This window comes from Protopterus annectens, chromosome 7.part0 (assembly GCF_019279795.1).
Source record: "Protopterus annectens isolate FY-2018-M chromosome 7.part0, PAN1.0, whole genome shotgun sequence".
Classification (NCBI taxonomy): domain Eukaryota; kingdom Metazoa; phylum Chordata; order Ceratodontiformes; family Protopteridae; genus Protopterus; species Protopterus annectens.
This window is the reverse complement of record NC_056739.1, coordinates 630,409,528-630,429,130: the sequence shown is the minus strand read 5'-3', so window position 1 is coordinate 630,429,130 and position 19,603 is coordinate 630,409,528. Positions and strand designations below refer to the sequence as shown.

Sequence of the window (19,603 nt, the reverse complement as noted above, 5' to 3'; positions counted from 1 at the left end):
GTGTGTGTGTGTCTGTCTGTCTGTGTGTGTGTGGTGTGGTAGAACAACTTTGGCAGTGCAATCCACCAGGTGGTGTAAACCTTGACTCTAGATGATTGTCACTGTTGAAGTGACACCCTGACCCTGTGTGGATAAAGTAGGAAAAAGAGATTATGGGTGGGTGGGTAGGTGGATGGATGGCTATCAAAGTTTTCATGTAAGTCCATAGTGTGAAAAACTATAAGCACAATTCCACATAAATACCCTGTCCATAGTCACATGGCTATTCAGCTGAGTAATGCTTTAACATTCTCCTTCTTAGAATAAATAAATAAAACTAACCATGGAATCCATACCTGGCAGACTGCAGTTATCTAATTTAATTTACCATAAATTGTAAATGTAAACAAGTACTGTGCAAGACTCACCCAGGCAGTTTGAGTTCCAAGCATAAACTATGCTGCAAATGTCTGTTCAGACCAATATTCCAACAAAGTTCCTTTCAAAAAGCAAGGTTGCTTTTAAAAACTAGCTTATAAACTGTACACAAATGTCTATTCAGACCAAAATATTCCAGGACATCAGTTTCTTTACAAGAAAACAAAGTTGTAGAATGAATATATAAAGACGTAAAAACTTTTATTATTAATAACAAGGAGGGTGCGCTTTTTTTACAGCTTCTTCAGACCATGATAACACTAAGAAAGACTTCCCTTTTATATACACACTCATAAATAATTAATCAAACAATTAAACAATTAACTCTGCTAGTAAAAAATCAGTTTGTGAAAATGAAGCCATTCACATAGGCTGCAGTGAATTCTGTGACTTCAATAAAATGTTTGCTTTCATATAAAATCATATAACAGAGCTGATATATAAAATTAGTATAAAGTTTGCACAAACATATATCTCATGTAATACATCTAACATTTAAATTTTCTACTTTTTAACTTGGGCTTTAAAGGAATCTTGTCATTCAATCCTGGGGGGATGTGTGCTTGCAATCTAATTATCCAGTCTGCTTCTAACTGTTCAGTTCGATTCCTTATATCTCCCCCTCTCCTACTAGGTAAATTGGGGAGCATGTATACCAAATCAAAATAAAATCAGAAGTGAATGCCTTGTCCAAGCATGTCCTAAAGGAAGGGGCTAAACATAGTTTTAAGTTTATGATTTTAGAAACCAATTTACCTATTAGGAGAGGGGGAGATATAAGGAATCGAACTGAACAGTTAGAAGCAGACTGGATAATTTGTATATGTTTGTGCAAACTTTATACTAATTTTATATATCAGCTCTGTTATATGATTTTATATGAAAGCAACATTTTTTGAAGTCACAGAATTCACTGCAGCCTATGTGAATGGCTTCATTTTCACAAACTGATTTTTTACTAGCATGAGTTAATTGTTTAATTGTTTGATTAATATTAGTGTGTATATAAAGGGAGAACTGTGCAGGCACCTTTGCTTTATCGTGGTGTTTTTTGTTACTATTTATATAATTTAATTTACCATTCACTCTCCTCACCAGATTTGGTTATTCATCTGTTGCCTCTTTACCATAAATGGGAAAAACAGTTTCCAAACAGGTAACTTAAACATATTTCCTATACGTAATGGATGCTAAAAGTATCAAATTCATCATTTGATTGAATAGCATGCAAAAGCTCATACATTCTCTTACACAGTAATCTATACGGCCTACCAGATGGTAGCAACCAAAACATTTTTGACACACTGCTACATAAACAACATCAACAGAGCTATAAGTAAAAATATTTGGAATTCTATACTTTAGCCCTCTTATACAAATCCTGTCTACTGCAGATATCAAATAAGTACATTAATTACATCTCCTATATTGTTTCATCCCATCTCTACTAGTCAGTTTCTTCTTATTTGTATTAAAATAATTTTTAGACATTCTTTCTTATAAGTAAATGCAAGTTTGTTCCCAACTGCTATCCCAATATTCAGGAAAATACTTAAAAACGTCCAACTATCACACATAATTTCCTTAATATTATCTGTATCTAAAGAATTGGTGAACTTCATAGCCATGGTTTTATCTTTATCTTAATGCCTACTCGGTTTGTTATTAAAAATATAATGCTTATATTTCAATTTTCTATCATTATTAATGTAAACATTCCAGATCAATCATTTTTCTGCATAGCCTCTCTTTAAACTTTTCTTTTTAAATGTATGTCTCATTTCTAAAATCAGTATCTTCACACTTGTTCTGTAATGGTATTCCTTTTTAACCATAAAGGGTGAAAGTTGCTATATGCCTAGTAGCTACTGTAAGCGCCACTTTATCATAAAGAGCTGTTGCAAATTTACATTCTACCGTTATTCAGTAGAATACTTAAGTAATATATCTAAAATGAAAATGCATACTAAACTTATAAAACAAATGAATTTGGTTTAAATAATTCATAACATTTTATCATTCATTTACAGTTTCCAGTCTAAACAATAACATATAATTGTATTGTATTATAAGCCGCGGTGGTGCAGCGGTAGCGTTGTCACCTCACAGCAAGAGGTTCTCCCGTTCGATTCTCAGCTGGAGCTCCTTCTGTGTGGAGTCTGCATGCCCTCCCCATGTTCAAGTGGCATTCAAAAGACATGCGTGAATGGGCGTGCCTTCGTTAAAGGTTGGGTGTCAGGCTGGCACCTCGGCACTGTAAAAATCGACTGCCAATCATTAGCAGATTGGAGTTCCGCTATGGCGACCCCTAACCAGGAAAAGCCGAAAGAAAAACAATTAAATTAGGAGAATCCATACATCATTCTGATCACTGTCTTGAAATAAGCTAGTGAAACAATCTTTTTAGGTATACGTCAGAGTCTTTTAAGTAGATCTCCAAGATTAGCTCAACAGAGGTTGCAGGACAAACACCATCAACAAAGAGCTGGAGTTATGACAGTCTAGGGAAAGGAGAACCAAACGGTTTTGGTGTCATAAGGTCAGTGGAGGAACACTGAAAGAGTGTTTTCACTTTACTGTGTCCTGTTCAGGCCACGCCTCGAGTACTTTGTGTAGTTCTGGAGGCCATGCAAGGAGAGGGGCATCAGACTTCTGAAAGAATTCCAGAGAAAAACTCACAGAAGGACAGGTAGCATGGAGGGGAAGGGTTATAAGTAGAGATTACAGGAGCTGGAAGTCTCTCACAAGCAACTGGGAGAGAGAGGGTTACATTATGCAGGCTCACAAGTTTGTGTTGGGGAGATATAAACTTGCCAGTCTGAACAGGAATGTTGGGCGATGGTGGGGGACACAAGAAGCAGATTGTAGAGACCAACTACTTTCTTGATGTGCAAAAGAAGCATGTTTCAACACAGAGGGCTGTGAACAAGTAGAAATAGATGGCCAGAGTTTACGGTGAAAGGGAATCCACGAAGGTATTCAAACGGTTGTGCAAGAGCTGGGGAAATGGTCTGGGGAAAGATAAAGCAGGAGGACTTAAAGGAATGGCTAATTGTCACTGCTATGAGGCAAAATAATGATTTTGCCCAGCATCTACATTTTCAGCTGAATTTACATGGTTTGGTACTCATCTGATACTTAAAGCCTGCAGACTGAGACTAGTCTTTAAAGTAGACTTTATGTAAACAAATGATATAATTCCACATAGCTAAGGAATGCTTAAGTCACCACTCTTCTCCCATAATGGCCATGACCTGGTGTTTCTCTCTTGGTCCAGACTTAATTATTTTTTATGGGCATTGAATGGGTTGGGGAATGATAGGATTGCCTCTTTAAGAATACTGCTTTGTAGGAAGTGACAGACTGTTGTAGGATGATGCATTCTCAATGAAGACAGTTTTGAAACAATTTCTTGACACAGTATTAGCCTCAAATCTTAACTTTTGAAGGGTAATGTCACTTCCAGGGAGAAATAGTACTGCATAGTTATTTTTATTCCCAATATCAGTATTCTTGTAATGTAATATTGACTTACATGACTATCATTTATATCACTGACCCATGTTTGATTACTGCAGCCTGCTATGATTAGTGTAAGACAGAACTAATTTCTAATAAGCAGAGGTTATCTAGAAAAAGTGTTTTAATTACAGTGGTTGTTTTACTCATGTCTTGCAATGAATGCCTATTAAAGTATGTTTATTAATTCTGAATCCACTTAATGTCTCATTAAAGCATTTGTATTATTTAGGAAATGATGTATGTTTGGAACGGCTTTACAATAGTTGGCAAAAGAGCTGACCTGACAGAAAACCTACTGGTTACAGTAGAACAAGCAGAGAAAGCTTTAAATGAAGAAACAAGTAAGTATTTTTATTCATATTTTTTGATATTCAAATCCTGTTTTGGGAGTGCAACTGAAGCGCATTTTCCCCTATACTACAGGTTTTAATTCTTTAGCATTTTGTTCGGCCGAATAAAGCCAGCCAGCCTTTTTTCTACTTTCAAGAGCTAACTGGTAGCAATGGGGAGGTTAAGTGAGTTGTTTTTGCTATGTTCTGAAAGGATCAGCTGAATATTTCATTTCCTGTTTCACAGATGTTTCTCTGGATCAAATCTTCACTATTTATTGCTTATTGCTTCATGGTTGGAGGTGCATTAACCCAGCAAGACCTGAAATTTTGAGCAGGGGCAGTTGCCATAGTATAATGCCATGTGCAGCACAGTTTGCCTTGGACCACACAGTGTATACTCCATATATCCAAATGTTTCTATAGTTTGTATTCTTAATTCATTCATCAGTTTAAAATCACATAAAATGTTGAAGCAAACAATATCTTATATAAGATATCGTTTGCTTCAACATTTAAACTTTTTTTAGTGCTGGTACTATTTCTTAATTCATTCAACCCATTCATAGCATTAGTCTGGATTATTTTTTTTCATTTTTCTCATTCAAAAAGAAAAAAAATAGAAAGAAACAGAGAGAAAGATGGAAATAACACGCTGATCTTCCAGTGCTGAGCAGCCTGTGTAGTAGGGAGACAGTCAAGTAACTATAATTGCTGTTCGGATAAAAGAGTAGCATCAGTACAACAGTCATGGCTCCTTGTGTCTGGTAGAGCTCCCTCCATCGTTTTACCCTGCCCAAGCCCTTTCTGTAGTATCCACCGTCAGGTATTCCTTAATCCCATTCATCCTCAATATGCTGGCTGGTAGCACATTTTAGAATGCTGCCTCAAGCCTTCCATCCTGGTATCTTTCTGTCCTCTTCCTGGACCTGGTTTCCAACACCTCTGCTGTATTCTTTGAGTGGATTTTGGTGCCTACATGTGTCCACCCCCCTTCCTATTGGTGAGCACCTTTTCCCACATATTCTATACTTTTCTTGGTCCCAGGACCATTTTCACTGTAAACTAGTCTCCCTTTCCAAGCCTCTTAATCCCTTTGATGACTGAATATCTAGTCAGTAAAACCCTCTTCTCTCTTTCCGAGCTGGCTTTTGCTTCTTGACTACCTGTCCCTCATATGTGCGAGTTTTAACTCCATGCCTCCTGTCTGACTATGCTGGTTGCCTTACATCTTGCAGTGCACATTATCTGTTTTCCATTCAAACTGAACCGGGATAACTTAGCATACCAACAAAATAAGGCATATGAAAAACTTTGTCTTCCCCGTGTTCATCCTGGGAATGGCACACAACAAACACAACAACACACATGATGAAATTTGATGATGATGATCAATTCCATTCATTTACTACAAGACTCTTCAGCTCTTAACAACAGGGCCTAGGACGCAGTAAACAGAATTTCCCAACCGTTTAATTTTAATTCACAGGGAAACACAATTGCTCCAAAGCAGGGCCCTAATTCCGTTCCAAAACCAGAACTCTGTTCAACAACTTTTTTAGGGCTATACAACACCAGGTCAAGAGATCAGAGGAGGAACTGGAACTGAACACAACCACAACCACACACACACACAACAGGGCAGGCTCCTTCCCTCTACTTAAACAGTTATTTCTAAAAAAACAAAAATTTTAATTTTTACAACTTTACTTTTTTTAATTTTTTTTGATTTTAGATTGATTTTGAATGATCTTTTATCATTAGGTAACTCATGTCTTTTCACTTCATTCTTCAACCTTACTGACACTATTATTGATGTAAAACATTTTCTGAGGAAACTCAATTTTTGTTTTTGTCTCTCTTCTTCTGTTTAGTGTCTAGTCTAAGACTTTCAAGACTTTCAAGTGTACTCCCTCCTCCAGCCAAAGGTTAAACTTGTTGCCTTGAGTGACAGGCTAAACTTCTTAGACATCTGAAAACCAGGCTAAACTTCTTGTTAGAAAACAAAAGTTTAAAATCACAAAACAAACAAACAAGGAACTATGAAAATATCCCACTACAACCCTGAACCCTCCCAGGGGATGGGGGTGGGGGGACATGAGGTACAATGCTAATTATTGCAGCGTATCTTAGATCTACTCAGCTTGCTTTACTAGTCCAGCTTATACACCACTTTTTACAGAAATAGAGGATACTTATGTTGTTAGGGAAATAGAGGCTAGAGGCTAGTTCAGTTTCCCATTTCATAGACATCTAATTACCAAATACCTACCATTTTCGGAATTTTTAAATTCACAAAAATTTTCCATTTCCAAATCTAACAAAACTTACAAAATCTACAGGACCCACCACCCCTGTGCTGCTCGATTGGGATAATATCTCAGCAAATACCTACATAATAATATCTTGCAATATACTCAAATACTACCTTTCCTTCCTTTTCCATATCAAATCCAAGAAATTTTCTTTTCATTTGACTTCAATACAATGACAATTGATATTGTTTCATTTTATACCTCATCAGGAGGCATCAGAATGGGTTGGACCTATGTTACATGAAGGAATATCAGATTTATCAGAATGGGTTGTACAGTTACTATGCCATAGACTAAATATCGTGGAGTGGACTTCGTGGCTTTTTGATTACCTTGGAACAGTCTGTTTTTCCTGTTTTTTTGTACTAGCAACAGTTTGTCTTCAGTGTTTTCCATTCTTGTTGCTTTCTTCCTAGCAGCACCTTTTCAAAGTGTTGTCCCTTGCACCATCTGTACCTCTAATTTGACAGAATTTCTCTCAATACCCACTTCAGTCATTGCCCTTCTTGTATGAGTTGCTCTTACAAGGACACATCTGGCTTTGTTTCTTCCTTTATTATTTCCTCTTTGGCATCCTTCTAGCTATAGTTTCATAGCTTCATCTCATGTTATTTTTTTCACCTTAGTCTTGCATCCTCTTGCCTTTACTTCACGTACAACTTCGGCCCAGGTCATCTTATGCTTTGTTTTTTCTATCATTATCTTTTGCCATGAAATCCCGTGGACTTGCTTTCTTTTTCTTTTTTCCAGCTCCACTTGGCTATTTATTATCTTGCTTGTGGTCCAGTACCATCTGTAGTTCCCATATTTTTCAGGGAAGCTTACCCATTGTCCTGCAGCCCTATACCTTCTGCCACCCCAGAACTTCCTGAGTCAGACTGCTGTTCTGCATGCTGCGCACATTATTTCTCTCTCTCTTTCCCATTCTTCTTGTCAAGCCCGTAGGGCTCCTTTCATTCTGTACCATTCCCAAATCCCTCAATTTTTTTGAAATTAGCTTATTTATACATATTTCCTTTTCAGCCCTTAGCTAGGCCCTTCTTCTCCTTCAAGAACCTCAGTGTGACGTGCTCAGCAAATTCCAGTCAAACGAGAAGTCACTGGGTGACCGAGAATAAAAAAAAATGGCACTTTTCGGTTAATTTACCTTCCCAAAGGACAATGTGCAGGTGTGCATCAGCAGGTCAGTAGAGAGATAGATGTACTGTTTTTTAAGAAGCAGTCATTTCACAACTTTCTTTTCATATTCCAGACATCCACAAAAAATATATTTTTCTGCCTTTAACCCCTCACCAGAAGTTTAGAACTGAAATGATGCACGGACTGATTTTACTAATTGTGAAAGGAAAGGCAGACATAGAGTGTCCACTGTCCCACAAATGCACATCAAAAGTTAAACAACTTGCTAAAAATAGACTTTGTTCTCAAAATAAAATCAACGCCATTCTTAAATGGCATGCCCAGTGATTCCAGATGTGGCACACTGTTTATAAATCCAAAGAAATATCCATTATTATTCACTGTACATTGAAATATTGTACACGATTCCTGAATATGAGTATCATAAGTAAGAAGTGTAAAACAGTATGCTGACAGCTACAACATTTTCAATATTCTGCGGATTTGTTAGATAAAATACAACTAAGAGACCTAAAACAAAGGGTCCTAAACTAGATTTGTAAATTGTAAGTCAGAAATAAAATCTGAAAGATTTAGAGACACAAATATCAATCAGTTATATAAAGTCTCTGAACTGATAGCCACTACATTTTTAATATTTAATTGATTTATTAATGTATAAACTAAAAGACCAAAAATTAAATGTTGCAAACTAGATTTTTAAATAGGAAGCATGTCAGGTCACCAGTAGTTTTGTTGAATGTAAAGTGAGTGAAGGAAGTTCAAAACTACATTCGGCGACAGTGGAGTTTTTTTCTCTGCTATTGTGTGACCCTGCCGCAGGTATGTACAAGTCTGGGATTATCTTCTGACATGAGGATGCATGAGGGCTTTCCCCCTGCAAAAAAAAAAAAAACAAACAAAACCTTTCTTCAGGATGTTCTCTGAAGGCATTTTCAATTAACATTTTTCAGTGTGTTTATGTTCGACAAAATTGCCTATGATGACTCAACATGAATCCTTTTAAATGTACACGTCTGCAGTGGTGATTCATGATTTCAGTCAACTGAGCTACAAGACATTGTAATGTGAACTGAACAACAGTCATAAGCAGCTGTGAATCAACTCAAAACTGTTAAATATACAGTGAATAAACCAGCAACTTGGTTACTTCAGAACATGCTAACTTATCAGCAAAAGTTAATCACCAAAAATGGACTTCCCTGAGGTGAGGCTGGCTGAGATCAGCTGAAAGGCATTTTCTGTGTTACCACTCTTGTCTCATTTACTTTACAGCCTCATGTCTACACTGGATTGGCCATCTTTGGCTGACAGCAATATACTGTTAAGGATTAAAAAACAATCCTCCCGGTGTAAAGGTTGAAAAACTGGAGATGTATGCAATCTATGGAGACTGCTTCTTACCCTTGTCATCTTGTTTGTGGTTGTGTTAACAAATCTTTGTAAATGAAAGAAGTTTCTTCCTGGTTCTTGGAATTCCAGGACACCCTGTCACAGGGAACTAACTTAAACTACCTTCCTTCCTCACTGAGAGACTTGCTCTGTCTTCTGCTGCTTTCCTTCCCTTGAGGGCTGCTGCCATTTAATCTGACATGTTTTTTTTCTCATATTTCTTCTCTTTTGAATGATCTGAATGCTCTCTGTTCAAAACCGAAAACTTGGAAGAGACTGCCCCCCTGTGGAACAAAGACTGCACCTCCTATGGTCCAGACAATGGACCTCCTGTGGAACAGGCTTTCCATTCATGTGAAGCTGAGTTTGTCTATTACCCTGTTAAGTGCAACCTAAACCACTGGATGGGGAATACTGGCACCCATGTCTCTTATAGACAGAAGTAGCTAATAAATGCCGCCCTCATGGCCTGTTTGGCTACAGGACATAATTATTCTTTCAGAAAAAAATTGGCTAGGCTTAGAAAGACCACCCGGGTCATTAGCCTAGTAACAATCTATGAATCTATGGAAGTGTAACTTGTGGTTTATTTGGCATTTGGCAACTGAAATCATTTTCGTTATATTTCTTATATTCTTGCCCTTTTCCTCTTGTTGATTTAATTTTTCTGTGGGACCAACACAAAGACAGAGTTTATCCATGTGGGTATCTAGCAATTGAACTCTAACATGTTCTGAAAAAATTGATTTTTAACTAGGAAACTCTGTGTAACACTATGGCTTAGGCAGCTCCTCTAAAGCTAACATTCAGTAGAGTTATAACCAGACTTGACATGCAACCATGTCTTGTTTGTAGAGAGGTGAAACCACACTTGATAAAGTGGAAATCTTGACTGGAAATCATTATGTTCTTAAGAGAAGTATCCTGAACACCTTGAACTAGGTCCTCCATTTTATTAATGACCTCAGTCTGTTTCATCTATAAGGTGCAATATCAATGGCAATGACTGCTAAAGGGGCAAAACTATTCATTATTTTCATAATCCTTCCTGAAGGATATGCTGTTTGTTTCCCAATGATATATACTCTATGTAATTAGTAAGAAGAGAAATGCAGCTGTGTTTTTTATACATTTTAAAAATAGAGACTTATCAGTAGGGCTAGCCATATTTTTAAATAAAAGTTTGCCAATTTTATTGAGGCAAGTAGCTGAGAATTAAGTTCTTGAGAGTTTTGAGAAAATATTCAACAAAGAATCAGGAATATCAGGACTTGTTAGTGTTTTGGAATCTGGTGATTTCTTCCTCTTTATCATATCTAGTTTTGTGGTAGAACAAGGGATTTGTGAACAATTTAAATCATCTTTTGGCAACAGCTTAAATCTTACGAAAGAAATATCTCCTTCAGGAGAGACTACCATCATCACAACCTGTATGAAGTCCATTTGGAGATTTAGTCAGACCAGAGTAAGCTAAAATCTCAGCGTTTCTATCTTACTCTGAACTGGGTAAAGAAGGTAGAGGAGTTGGGTGAACTTTTTGTCATCTTCTCCTTTAGAACAACAACATTTCTGTTTGTGTTGTGACAAAATGACTGAAGGATTCTGCACTAGTGTGAAACATTCATGGTCAGACTTAGTATAATCAGAAAAAAAGCACACAAAAAAATGGCTAGAGCCACAGCCTTTGCTGCTGAAATAAACTTTACTGGTGCTACTGGTACCTCAGCTGTATTCCTTCAAGGAATAATTTTTACACCAATGGGCAGCAAAAATTACTCCTTGAAGGTATGTAGCCAAGGTACCAGAAGTACCAGAAAGTTTATTTCAGCAGCAAAAGCTGTGCCTCCAGCCATTTTTTGTCTTTTTCAGTATTCACAGTCAGAAGAAAGGAACTCCCATATCTGACCCAGGCTTCTAAGTATTCGTGTCAGCCCCCCCGTAAAGTAAAGAAGTACTTAAGATGATTTTGGGGAATGTGGGGATGGTATTTGATGCTCTCAGTAACATTGAAGTTTCTCTAGGGATGTTTTGAGAAAAACCCATCCAAAGCATTCTGACTTTTCTGAAAAAAAAAAAAAAAAAGTAATTTCAGTAATAATCCAGACTACTGTAAAGGAATGCATTCTTAAAACTGCTTTCAGCTCTTGGACTTTAAAAACTGCTGTTGAACTACTAGAATTGAATAGATCAATCATTCACTTTGTGGCAAGAAAAGAGCTAAAGAACTGATCTGTGCATATACCTGTTTCATCTTTATAGCAGGGTTCTGTTTAATGGCCGTGGAACAAGGCTGCAACCATACACCTATTGGGATATTTGACTGCTATAAAGATGTGACTGCGCACCCAACCAGGTTATGACTGCAGCAATGACCTTTATGCTGGGTGCACAGCATTCTTAAGACGGACTTCTCTGAAGTACTTTAGAATGCTACTTTGCTGATCCTGTCAAAACAGAGACTGAAATGTATTTATCTAAAATACATTATTTTTTTCGCTTGATCTTTTACAAAGTGGTGCTGGTGAAATGACTATCCACGTAGTTATTTCTGCATGTTAATGGGCTATAATGTGGGTCTGTATATTACTATAAAAATATGTTGACTTCCTATCACGTGAGCAAAACCCCACATTTTGGTTGCAAATCTTCTGAAAAATGAGCTTCAGTTCAGCCAGATCATCAGCACATGTTGAACCCATGGAGTAGGAGGATTACATTAAGGTAGCTCAGCCTCAGACTTGGCATATATTTTCCCACGTTTGCAGCTGTCGTTTTACTATTCCAAGTGCTACAGTTATGGACGTCAGAATTCCACTGCATACCTGGTTATGGTACAGAAATGAGAGTCTGTGGAAATGTGGCATTAACTCACCCTGTCAACTAAAAAGATATTTATTTGGTTAAGACTGGGGAAAAAATTGTTGGAACAGAGATCGTATTTATAACAAGAAGAATCCATGCTGCACATAGTACACAAGCATTTGAATGCTACGGTTTCTTCTTATCGAATGAATGAATGAATGAATGAATTAATGAATGAATGAATGAATGTGAAATTTAGAATATAACCCTCTTAGCAATTTCTAAGGTAGGTCTTATCATGAATGTGAAAGTTATCACCTCAGATTTTTCATTTAAGTAAAAGACAAGACATTTGCATTTGTTTACAACATTTTTGTGTGTGTGTGTGTGTGTGTCGCTGTAACTTCTTACTTATTATAATCAACCCAAGTGAAGAAGCATATTCTACAGATTACATAAATAATATTGTACCTTTCAGATGTAGTAATTGTCACCAAGGTCACATCTTGGATAAAGAAAACTTTTTTTTTTCCTGCAGCAGTTTGCTTCAGACAGGTTATGTATTTCTTGGTGATTGTTATAAAAGTAGACATCATGATGATTGTATACTACGACATGATAAGTGTGCTACTGACCTAGGTATTTGTATTACTTCAGCAGTTCATGTGGTGGTCCTATTCCACTTTGACAATTTAGATATTTACCTGATCACCATTTTTCCTGACTTCCGTGGTAACAACAATGTCCTTGTTATTCCAGTGGTGATAAACCTGCTACAGTATTTAATGTTCACCAAATTTTAGTTCATTGTGATCAACCCATGTCCTGTTCGATCTTGCATTGGCTTAATAATGAAATGGTATTTGTGATTTTCCATCATATCTATGGTTGGTGTAAACGTTTAAATTAACAAATGTATGTTCTGTCACTTGCTGTTCCATTGATCCTGTTGATTGACTTAACAGATGAGCACTTTTATTGGTGTGAGATCATGCTGTAGTGGGGGTTAGAATTATGCCTTTTTGCCCACTGCTGTTTTATCTTGGAGTTAGTTGGGTCCACAGGAGGGAGCTTGACCTCTACAAAATTGCTGTTTTTGTGTGTTTACCCTCTGCATTTTTGTCAGACAGTATGTGTAGTGTGGCTCATTGGATTGCTTTTTGATGAATAGTTTTCTATTGTTGGTTGTGCAGTCAGTTGTTCTGTGACCGTTTTATATAATTCCATGGTTGATAACTCGCAGAGATCACCCACTTTCCAATCTGCATCCTGACTAAGTAGAAGTGCACCTCAATTTTATTCTTGGGTGAAAAGAGCCCTAGGTCAAGGGTTCAGTACCATTCCCCTCCAAATTTCCTGCAGTTATGACTTGTTGCAGTAATTACAAAAACATAAAATTAAAAGATCACAATCAGATAAACATTGTAGTAGCACAGTGATAGACAAGAAGTAGCATATTAAAAGCTGGACTGCAGACTACGTGCCCGTACCCAAGCCATGTAGAGCCTGCATTATTGCTAGCTTGTCCAAAGAGCATCATTGGTGTTTATCAAGTTGAAAATGTATAGGGCTTTTCCTGATTCCTTTCTAGCTATGCCCATTTTGTCCTACTTATTCCATCATTATCCTTGTAACTGAGCACTGGCAAGGAGGCAAGGGCCTGGAACCAGGCGGACAACCTAGTACTGCTAGGGTTTTCCCAAATCCTTTCTTTTAACTACCCCCCAAACTGTCTGTTGAGCAGATTGCCAAAGTGGAGTCTGTAATGTTAGTTTAATGGTTCATGCCTCCACATATATGCCAGTTTCCAGCTACAGTGTAGAATTCTGCCTAGGCATAGCTTACAACCCATTTTGTTGTATCACCATCACAGTGGTGTACATGCTAGTATCACAGTGGGACCAAACATTTGAAATAAAAGCCGTCAACTTGGGAGTGCCTTATGGTTATGCTCCTGGCTCATCCTTCTCTGTTTATGTAAATGAAGTGAAAATGATGCACAGTACTTCACATATGCAGTACACATTGACACTTTGCTATTGACTGTATTATTATTATTTTAAGAAAGCATACTTTCCTGCTTTAAGAAAAATGGTCTTGCTATTAACTGATAGTGATATACAGCACTAGGGATTTTTAATTCATAGGAAATATTTTATGGTGTATTATGATAACAGCGAGTTCTTATTTGTAGATATTTTGTTTTCTTGTTAATTTTTCACAGAAAGAGCATCATTTTATTATCATCAAAATAATAGTAATTAAAAACACATTTGCACAAGAGCTGTGAATTGCATACCATACAGGAGGTACTGTGTTCAAAGCTAGCTAGATTCACTGCTCAGGAGGCAGATACTTGACTTCCTCATATTGAAAGGGATGTGCAAACCATACTTCAAGACTCGTAACACCTTGTGCATAACTGTTTAACTGGCAGAACAAGCATAACAGTAAATTGTTCTGAAGAACAAATATGACTGATTGATCCTGAGGAATGCGAAAAGGTCTGAAATATAAGAGTGTGATCAACAAAGAACAAGAGCTTAGGGGCTATACTAAAGAGACTGTGAGGAAACATGTACAAAAAGGTGATGGTGTAGCACTTGGCAAAATAAGCCACTTGAAAAGTTACACAGTTAATCAGATGGTCCAGTTTTATAGGTATTTTATTGGCATGACTACAGATGCAGTTAACTGAAAAAACAGTGATGCCTGTCCCTCAAGTACAAAATGAGTCTACTTTGTAGGTAATAAATTATAAGTAGATCAGTAGCAGTCATCACCTACTAAGGAAGGGAATGCTTGTATGATAACTACAGGCAGATTGCTGCTGTCTGTACATCTGGTTACTTTTGGACCTGCTGTACAGATATGAGAGACATACGTACATGGGGACATGTCAGTACTTTTATTTGCCAGCCACACTAGATGTGCTCCCACTCTAGCAGGGGCACTTTTCCAGAATTTATTTGGTGTAGGTAGACCAGAATGGCAGCACCAGGTGATGTGGTAGGGGGGGCTGTGGAGCCCTTTTGCCGCGGGCATCAGTTGACCTAAGGCCGCTCTTGATCTCAGTAATCCTAAAAAAAGGTGATGCATGTTTTGTATCCAGACAGAACTGTTGTTTTTAGCAATACAGTCTGTCAGTGGTAGTTTGGTGTCTTCAGAACGAGATGGAGTTGCAGGAAACAGCTGAATGGGTGGAGCTAACTGGAATATTCCAGGGCTATATTACAACAGGTCAATGACTGTTTGCCTGTAATCAAGCAACAGCTGAAATCAGTCAGTTTAATCCACAGACTGCCTCAACATCCACTCATTCTAGCCACTTCATCGGCTATATACACCTCAACTTTCTCTGATCAGCAGGGCTGGCTTTAGGTGAAATGGAACCCTGAGTAAATGAGTCCTCATCACCCCTCTCAATGCATACTGGCTTCCACCAGTTCCCTCATCCTGGAAACTTATTTCTTGTTTTTTTTCACACTTTCTTTTATTGTTATTCTTTTATTCTTCAACTTATTCCTTTAACACTAACTGGTGAAGACTTCACTATAATTATGTAGAAAGTGAATTAAGTCATTGGTCTGAGAGCCACTAGGATCCAGAAGCCATAGGATTCTAGCTGCTGTGATGCTCATTTTAGAGGCTTTTTTCAACTGCTTGATCCAGTGATGACCTGAACAAAAAGCATAAGTAAGGAAAACATGTTTGAGTTTCTTCTTTCAAAAAATAAATAAGTTGGCTGCAAAGATTAAAAGTAGTTCCCAAATAAACTAAGAAGACAAATACTTGGAATAGAGCTTCACTTCTTGCCCTCCAAAAAAGATAATTGCCTTCTGTGTACCCCATAATTGTTGAAATTTGAATGAAAGTGAGAGAACAAATGGCTACAGGCATAAATTTTTAAGTTAATGCTGTCTGTCCTGTGTACACTGCATATGTCCTTACTTCTACCTGCAAAAGACAGCAACCTGATATTAGACCGGAAGAAATTGAAAGAGCAGTTATCCAGTGTAATATATTTAAGTTTGTTGCTGTCTGTCCTTTATACACAGCATGCCTCCTTAACCCTACCCATACAAGTTAGCCACCTGTATACACATCTGATGTTTGTCAGGAAAGTGAAAAATGATTGCAGTCATATGTTTTATCATGTTGATTCTAGACAACACATTTGCTTTAGATAAGCTATAGTGACCTTATGTGCATACCTCTGAGGTTTGATCATGAATAAAGTTAAAGTAATAATGACCACATTGTCCTTAGCTATAGTGACCTGTTTACACCTTTGAATTAGGTCAGTGTAATGCTAGGTAGAGCCCAGTGCAGAGGCTGAAGATGGGACCTCCTTGCTGAGCCTGTGTTAAAATCCTCTTATGGAGTGGAGGTACAGGTACTGGGTTTTCCCAGAAGCTCTGAGGGTCTAGATGTTCTGTGATGCATTTAATGCCATATTTCTGAAAGATAATTACTGGCTAACTGTTCTATTTCTACAGGTAGCCAGAATAGTTTTATATATACCTCCCAATACTGTACATGTCCATATAAAAAATTGTGGTATTTATTTACTTATTTTTCTATTTGCTTTTCTCAATTTTCTGTCTGCTGCCCATTAAACCAACTCATAGGGTTGGGGAGCTCTACTAAGATCCTCTTGGTCAAAAGCCATCAGGAGGGGCTGTTATCAAGGCAAAAACTGGGGAGTTTATTTTCACCACTATCCTGGCTATGAAAGCATATTTTGGTATGAAAGTCATAGCCCCTCCCCTTCGGTGGTGAAGTGGGTGCCTACGTCATCTCGGTGACTTTCTACACACCTCTATCAGTTTGCACTTGCTCCTTCACATGTCTGTGTCTGCCATTGTCAGCTTGGGTGATTACACCCACATCATCCCTGCATAGACCTTCTGCCTTTTCAACATCATCCCTGCCCTCAAGTTAGGACCAGTAGCCTGAACCAGTCAGTACTGACCCATTTCCCCAGGACTGGCATGCCCAGCCTACAACATCAAGCAACCAAAAAGCTAATTGAATTTTGGTCATTGTCAGGACTTTCTTACTCTGTGGCAACTGGAAAAGCTTGATATTTGTATTTTCAAATGTGCACACATAAGGACACTGCCCCTAACAGTCGAGGTCTGTCATGTGTGTTCACTTGTGCAGACACACACAGAAATGCTCTCACTCGAGCTGTCTTTCTCTCATATACATGCTCACATGTGATACTTCCCGAGAAGCAGATTGGAGGAATGCCATTGCACCTACAGCATGTGTCTGTGGAATGTTGAAGGAAGCCAGATCACCTTGAAAAAACACACACACAAGATAAAGGACATACAGACTCCACACAGAAGGAAACACAGCCCAGAATTCAACCAGAGAACCAAGCACTTTGAAATGGCAATTCTATCCACTGTTCCACTGCTCAGTTGCTATCACATGCATCCTGCTCAGACCACCAAAGAGAGTTACTTATTTTGTGTAATGCTGATGTTTGACTGTGATGGAACTTGAAAAAAAATTATGACCAACCTGTTACTTTAAGATGCAATGCAGCGCCCCCCCCCCCACACACACACATACACAAACACAGTCATTTTCATATACAGATAGCCTCCATAGTCAACTGTTGGGGAGGACCCCCCTTAAAGTCAAAACCTTATGAGGAACCACATCTTAACTGGAAAAGGAAATGTTTTGAAAACCAAAACCAATGCAAGTTACCATGGAAAAACTATGTCACACAGGGATAGAATATGAATAAAATCAGAGCGGACAGGTCCAAAGTGGAGTGGAACTGGTCAAACATCCTCCAAAATGTCTCAGTATGATAAAAGAAGAAGAAAAAAACTCACTGCCTGAGCTGATCAGAATAAGGATAGGGTGCTACTGAAAAAGAAAATGAGACAAAAACCCTAGGGCTACGGGTCATGGCAAAACCCTAAATTAAGAAAATTCAGTATACATGAGCAGACCACCCAAGATTACATTTGCCCCTCCAAGTGAGTATAAAGGACCAGCCAAAGAGAAAATATATGCCTGGTTGATGTCAGTGAAATGGAAAAAATTAAGTTCAGTCTAAATAAAAAACTGGCAGGTATTAACTGTAGAACATGTACATTTTCAGTCTAAACAGGCAGTCTAGGAGAATGAAAACTACAGTGAACAGAAACTAAAAATTAAGAAACAAAGCTATAATTAACATATACAAAAGTAAAGAAAATTAAAAGTAAAGGAAGTAGTGTATTGACCAAGGTGTACCAGTTTCACAAAAGGTCTATGGTACTGATTTCAGACTAAAGTGTGTTCTAAGTACCATGCAAGGGAGAGATGCCCTGTCTACTGGTCTGGTCAGTCTGCAGAGGACTGTTTACCCTTCAGATCATTGGCATCTACTCCTTTGGTCACATCTCAGCTGTGGTGTACTACAGCGTTCTCCATGGTTCTAAGTGGCATTAGCCGAGATGGATTCTACAACTCCCATGATTGTAAACGGGTAGTATCTGTGGTGATCCAGTTTTTCTCATCTTTAATATGCGGCTAATTGATGTTTTAGCCCAAGAGAATTGAATGAGTCAAGGAGTTTTTGTCAGTAAAACTGTTGGGTTTCCAGAAGTGCGATGACATCTCCCCATTCTCTTTAAGCTTGTTCCAGAGCATGGTAAATGAGCAGCAGTTGCCCATAGACAACGTATAAAGGCCATTGTGGTCATCATTGTTTGCATAAGTAAACTGGGAAATCTGCTGTCACAGTTTCCTTATGGTATTTCCAGTACACAATACTTTACAGGACCTGAAATATGTCTATAATCAATGCATGTGGAGTTGCAGGAACTGGGGAGGTGGGCCATAAATTTTCTAGAGCTGTTTTTACAGACAAGGTTTGTTAAAATACTGACAAAAGTTAGTTTCTACAGGTATAGTTTCCTGCTAACTCTATATTAGCATCTGATCTCCTCCGGTAGTCTTGCTTTTCCAACAGCTGTTAGATTCTTTGAATGTTCTTATGCATAAGTACATGTTGTATTAAATGACCATTTATCTTTTTAATGAATGGACATTGCTTCTGAGGCTCCCTGCAGTTTTTAAGCACTCGCTTATGATCTCACATATACACATCATAAAACCAGTGAATAGGAAGTTTCTTCTTTCTGTCTGATGAATATGCAAGTGAAGAACAAGTATGCCAGCTGGACAAGCATTATCTTGATGAAACTGCAGTAAGGCGAGTGAATGAACAGACCTTGATTTGTACTTTGTTTTCAGAATAAATGATAGCAGTGAACTGGTCCATAAAACACAGCAAGAAAAAAAATAGACCCTGGAATTCACAGGAATGTTTCACAACGAGTGTATTTATTTCAACTCAACTAAATGTTTTTGTCTTCCAAATGAAATGAGGCTAATTCAGAGTTAAAAAATGAATAAAACAAGCTGTATAAATATAAAGCCAGTCAAGTTGAAGTCACATGAGGGAAAAGGATCTTTAAAATGCCTCCAATTTTTAAAACAATGGTCATCTTAAAATAACATTGTAGCCTGTCCTAAAAGTCTCAGTTTTAACAAACACTTCCTGTTAGTACTATCAGTGGCAAGACTTGCACACAAGCTGAGACATATTTGGTAAGTCATCTCTTTCATGTCAAGTAACCTGTCCGTATCTGCTCCCCTAATGTCCTGTGG

At 37.9% G+C, this 19,603-nt stretch overlaps 1 protein-coding gene across 2 annotated transcripts in view; it reads left to right on the top strand.

Moving 5' to 3' along the window:
- TTC39B (tetratricopeptide repeat domain 39B) overlaps positions 1 to 19,603 on the top strand; it is a 1,202,733-nt gene that overhangs the window by 1,075,136 nt on the left and 107,994 nt on the right. For both annotated transcript variants that reach the window (XM_044077204.1, XM_044077205.1), the window contains one exon: positions 4,169 to 4,280. In XM_044077204.1, coding sequence (XP_043933139.1) covers positions 4,169 to 4,280 — 112 coding nt within the window. The remainder of the gene's footprint in view (positions 1 to 4,168; positions 4,281 to 19,603) is intronic.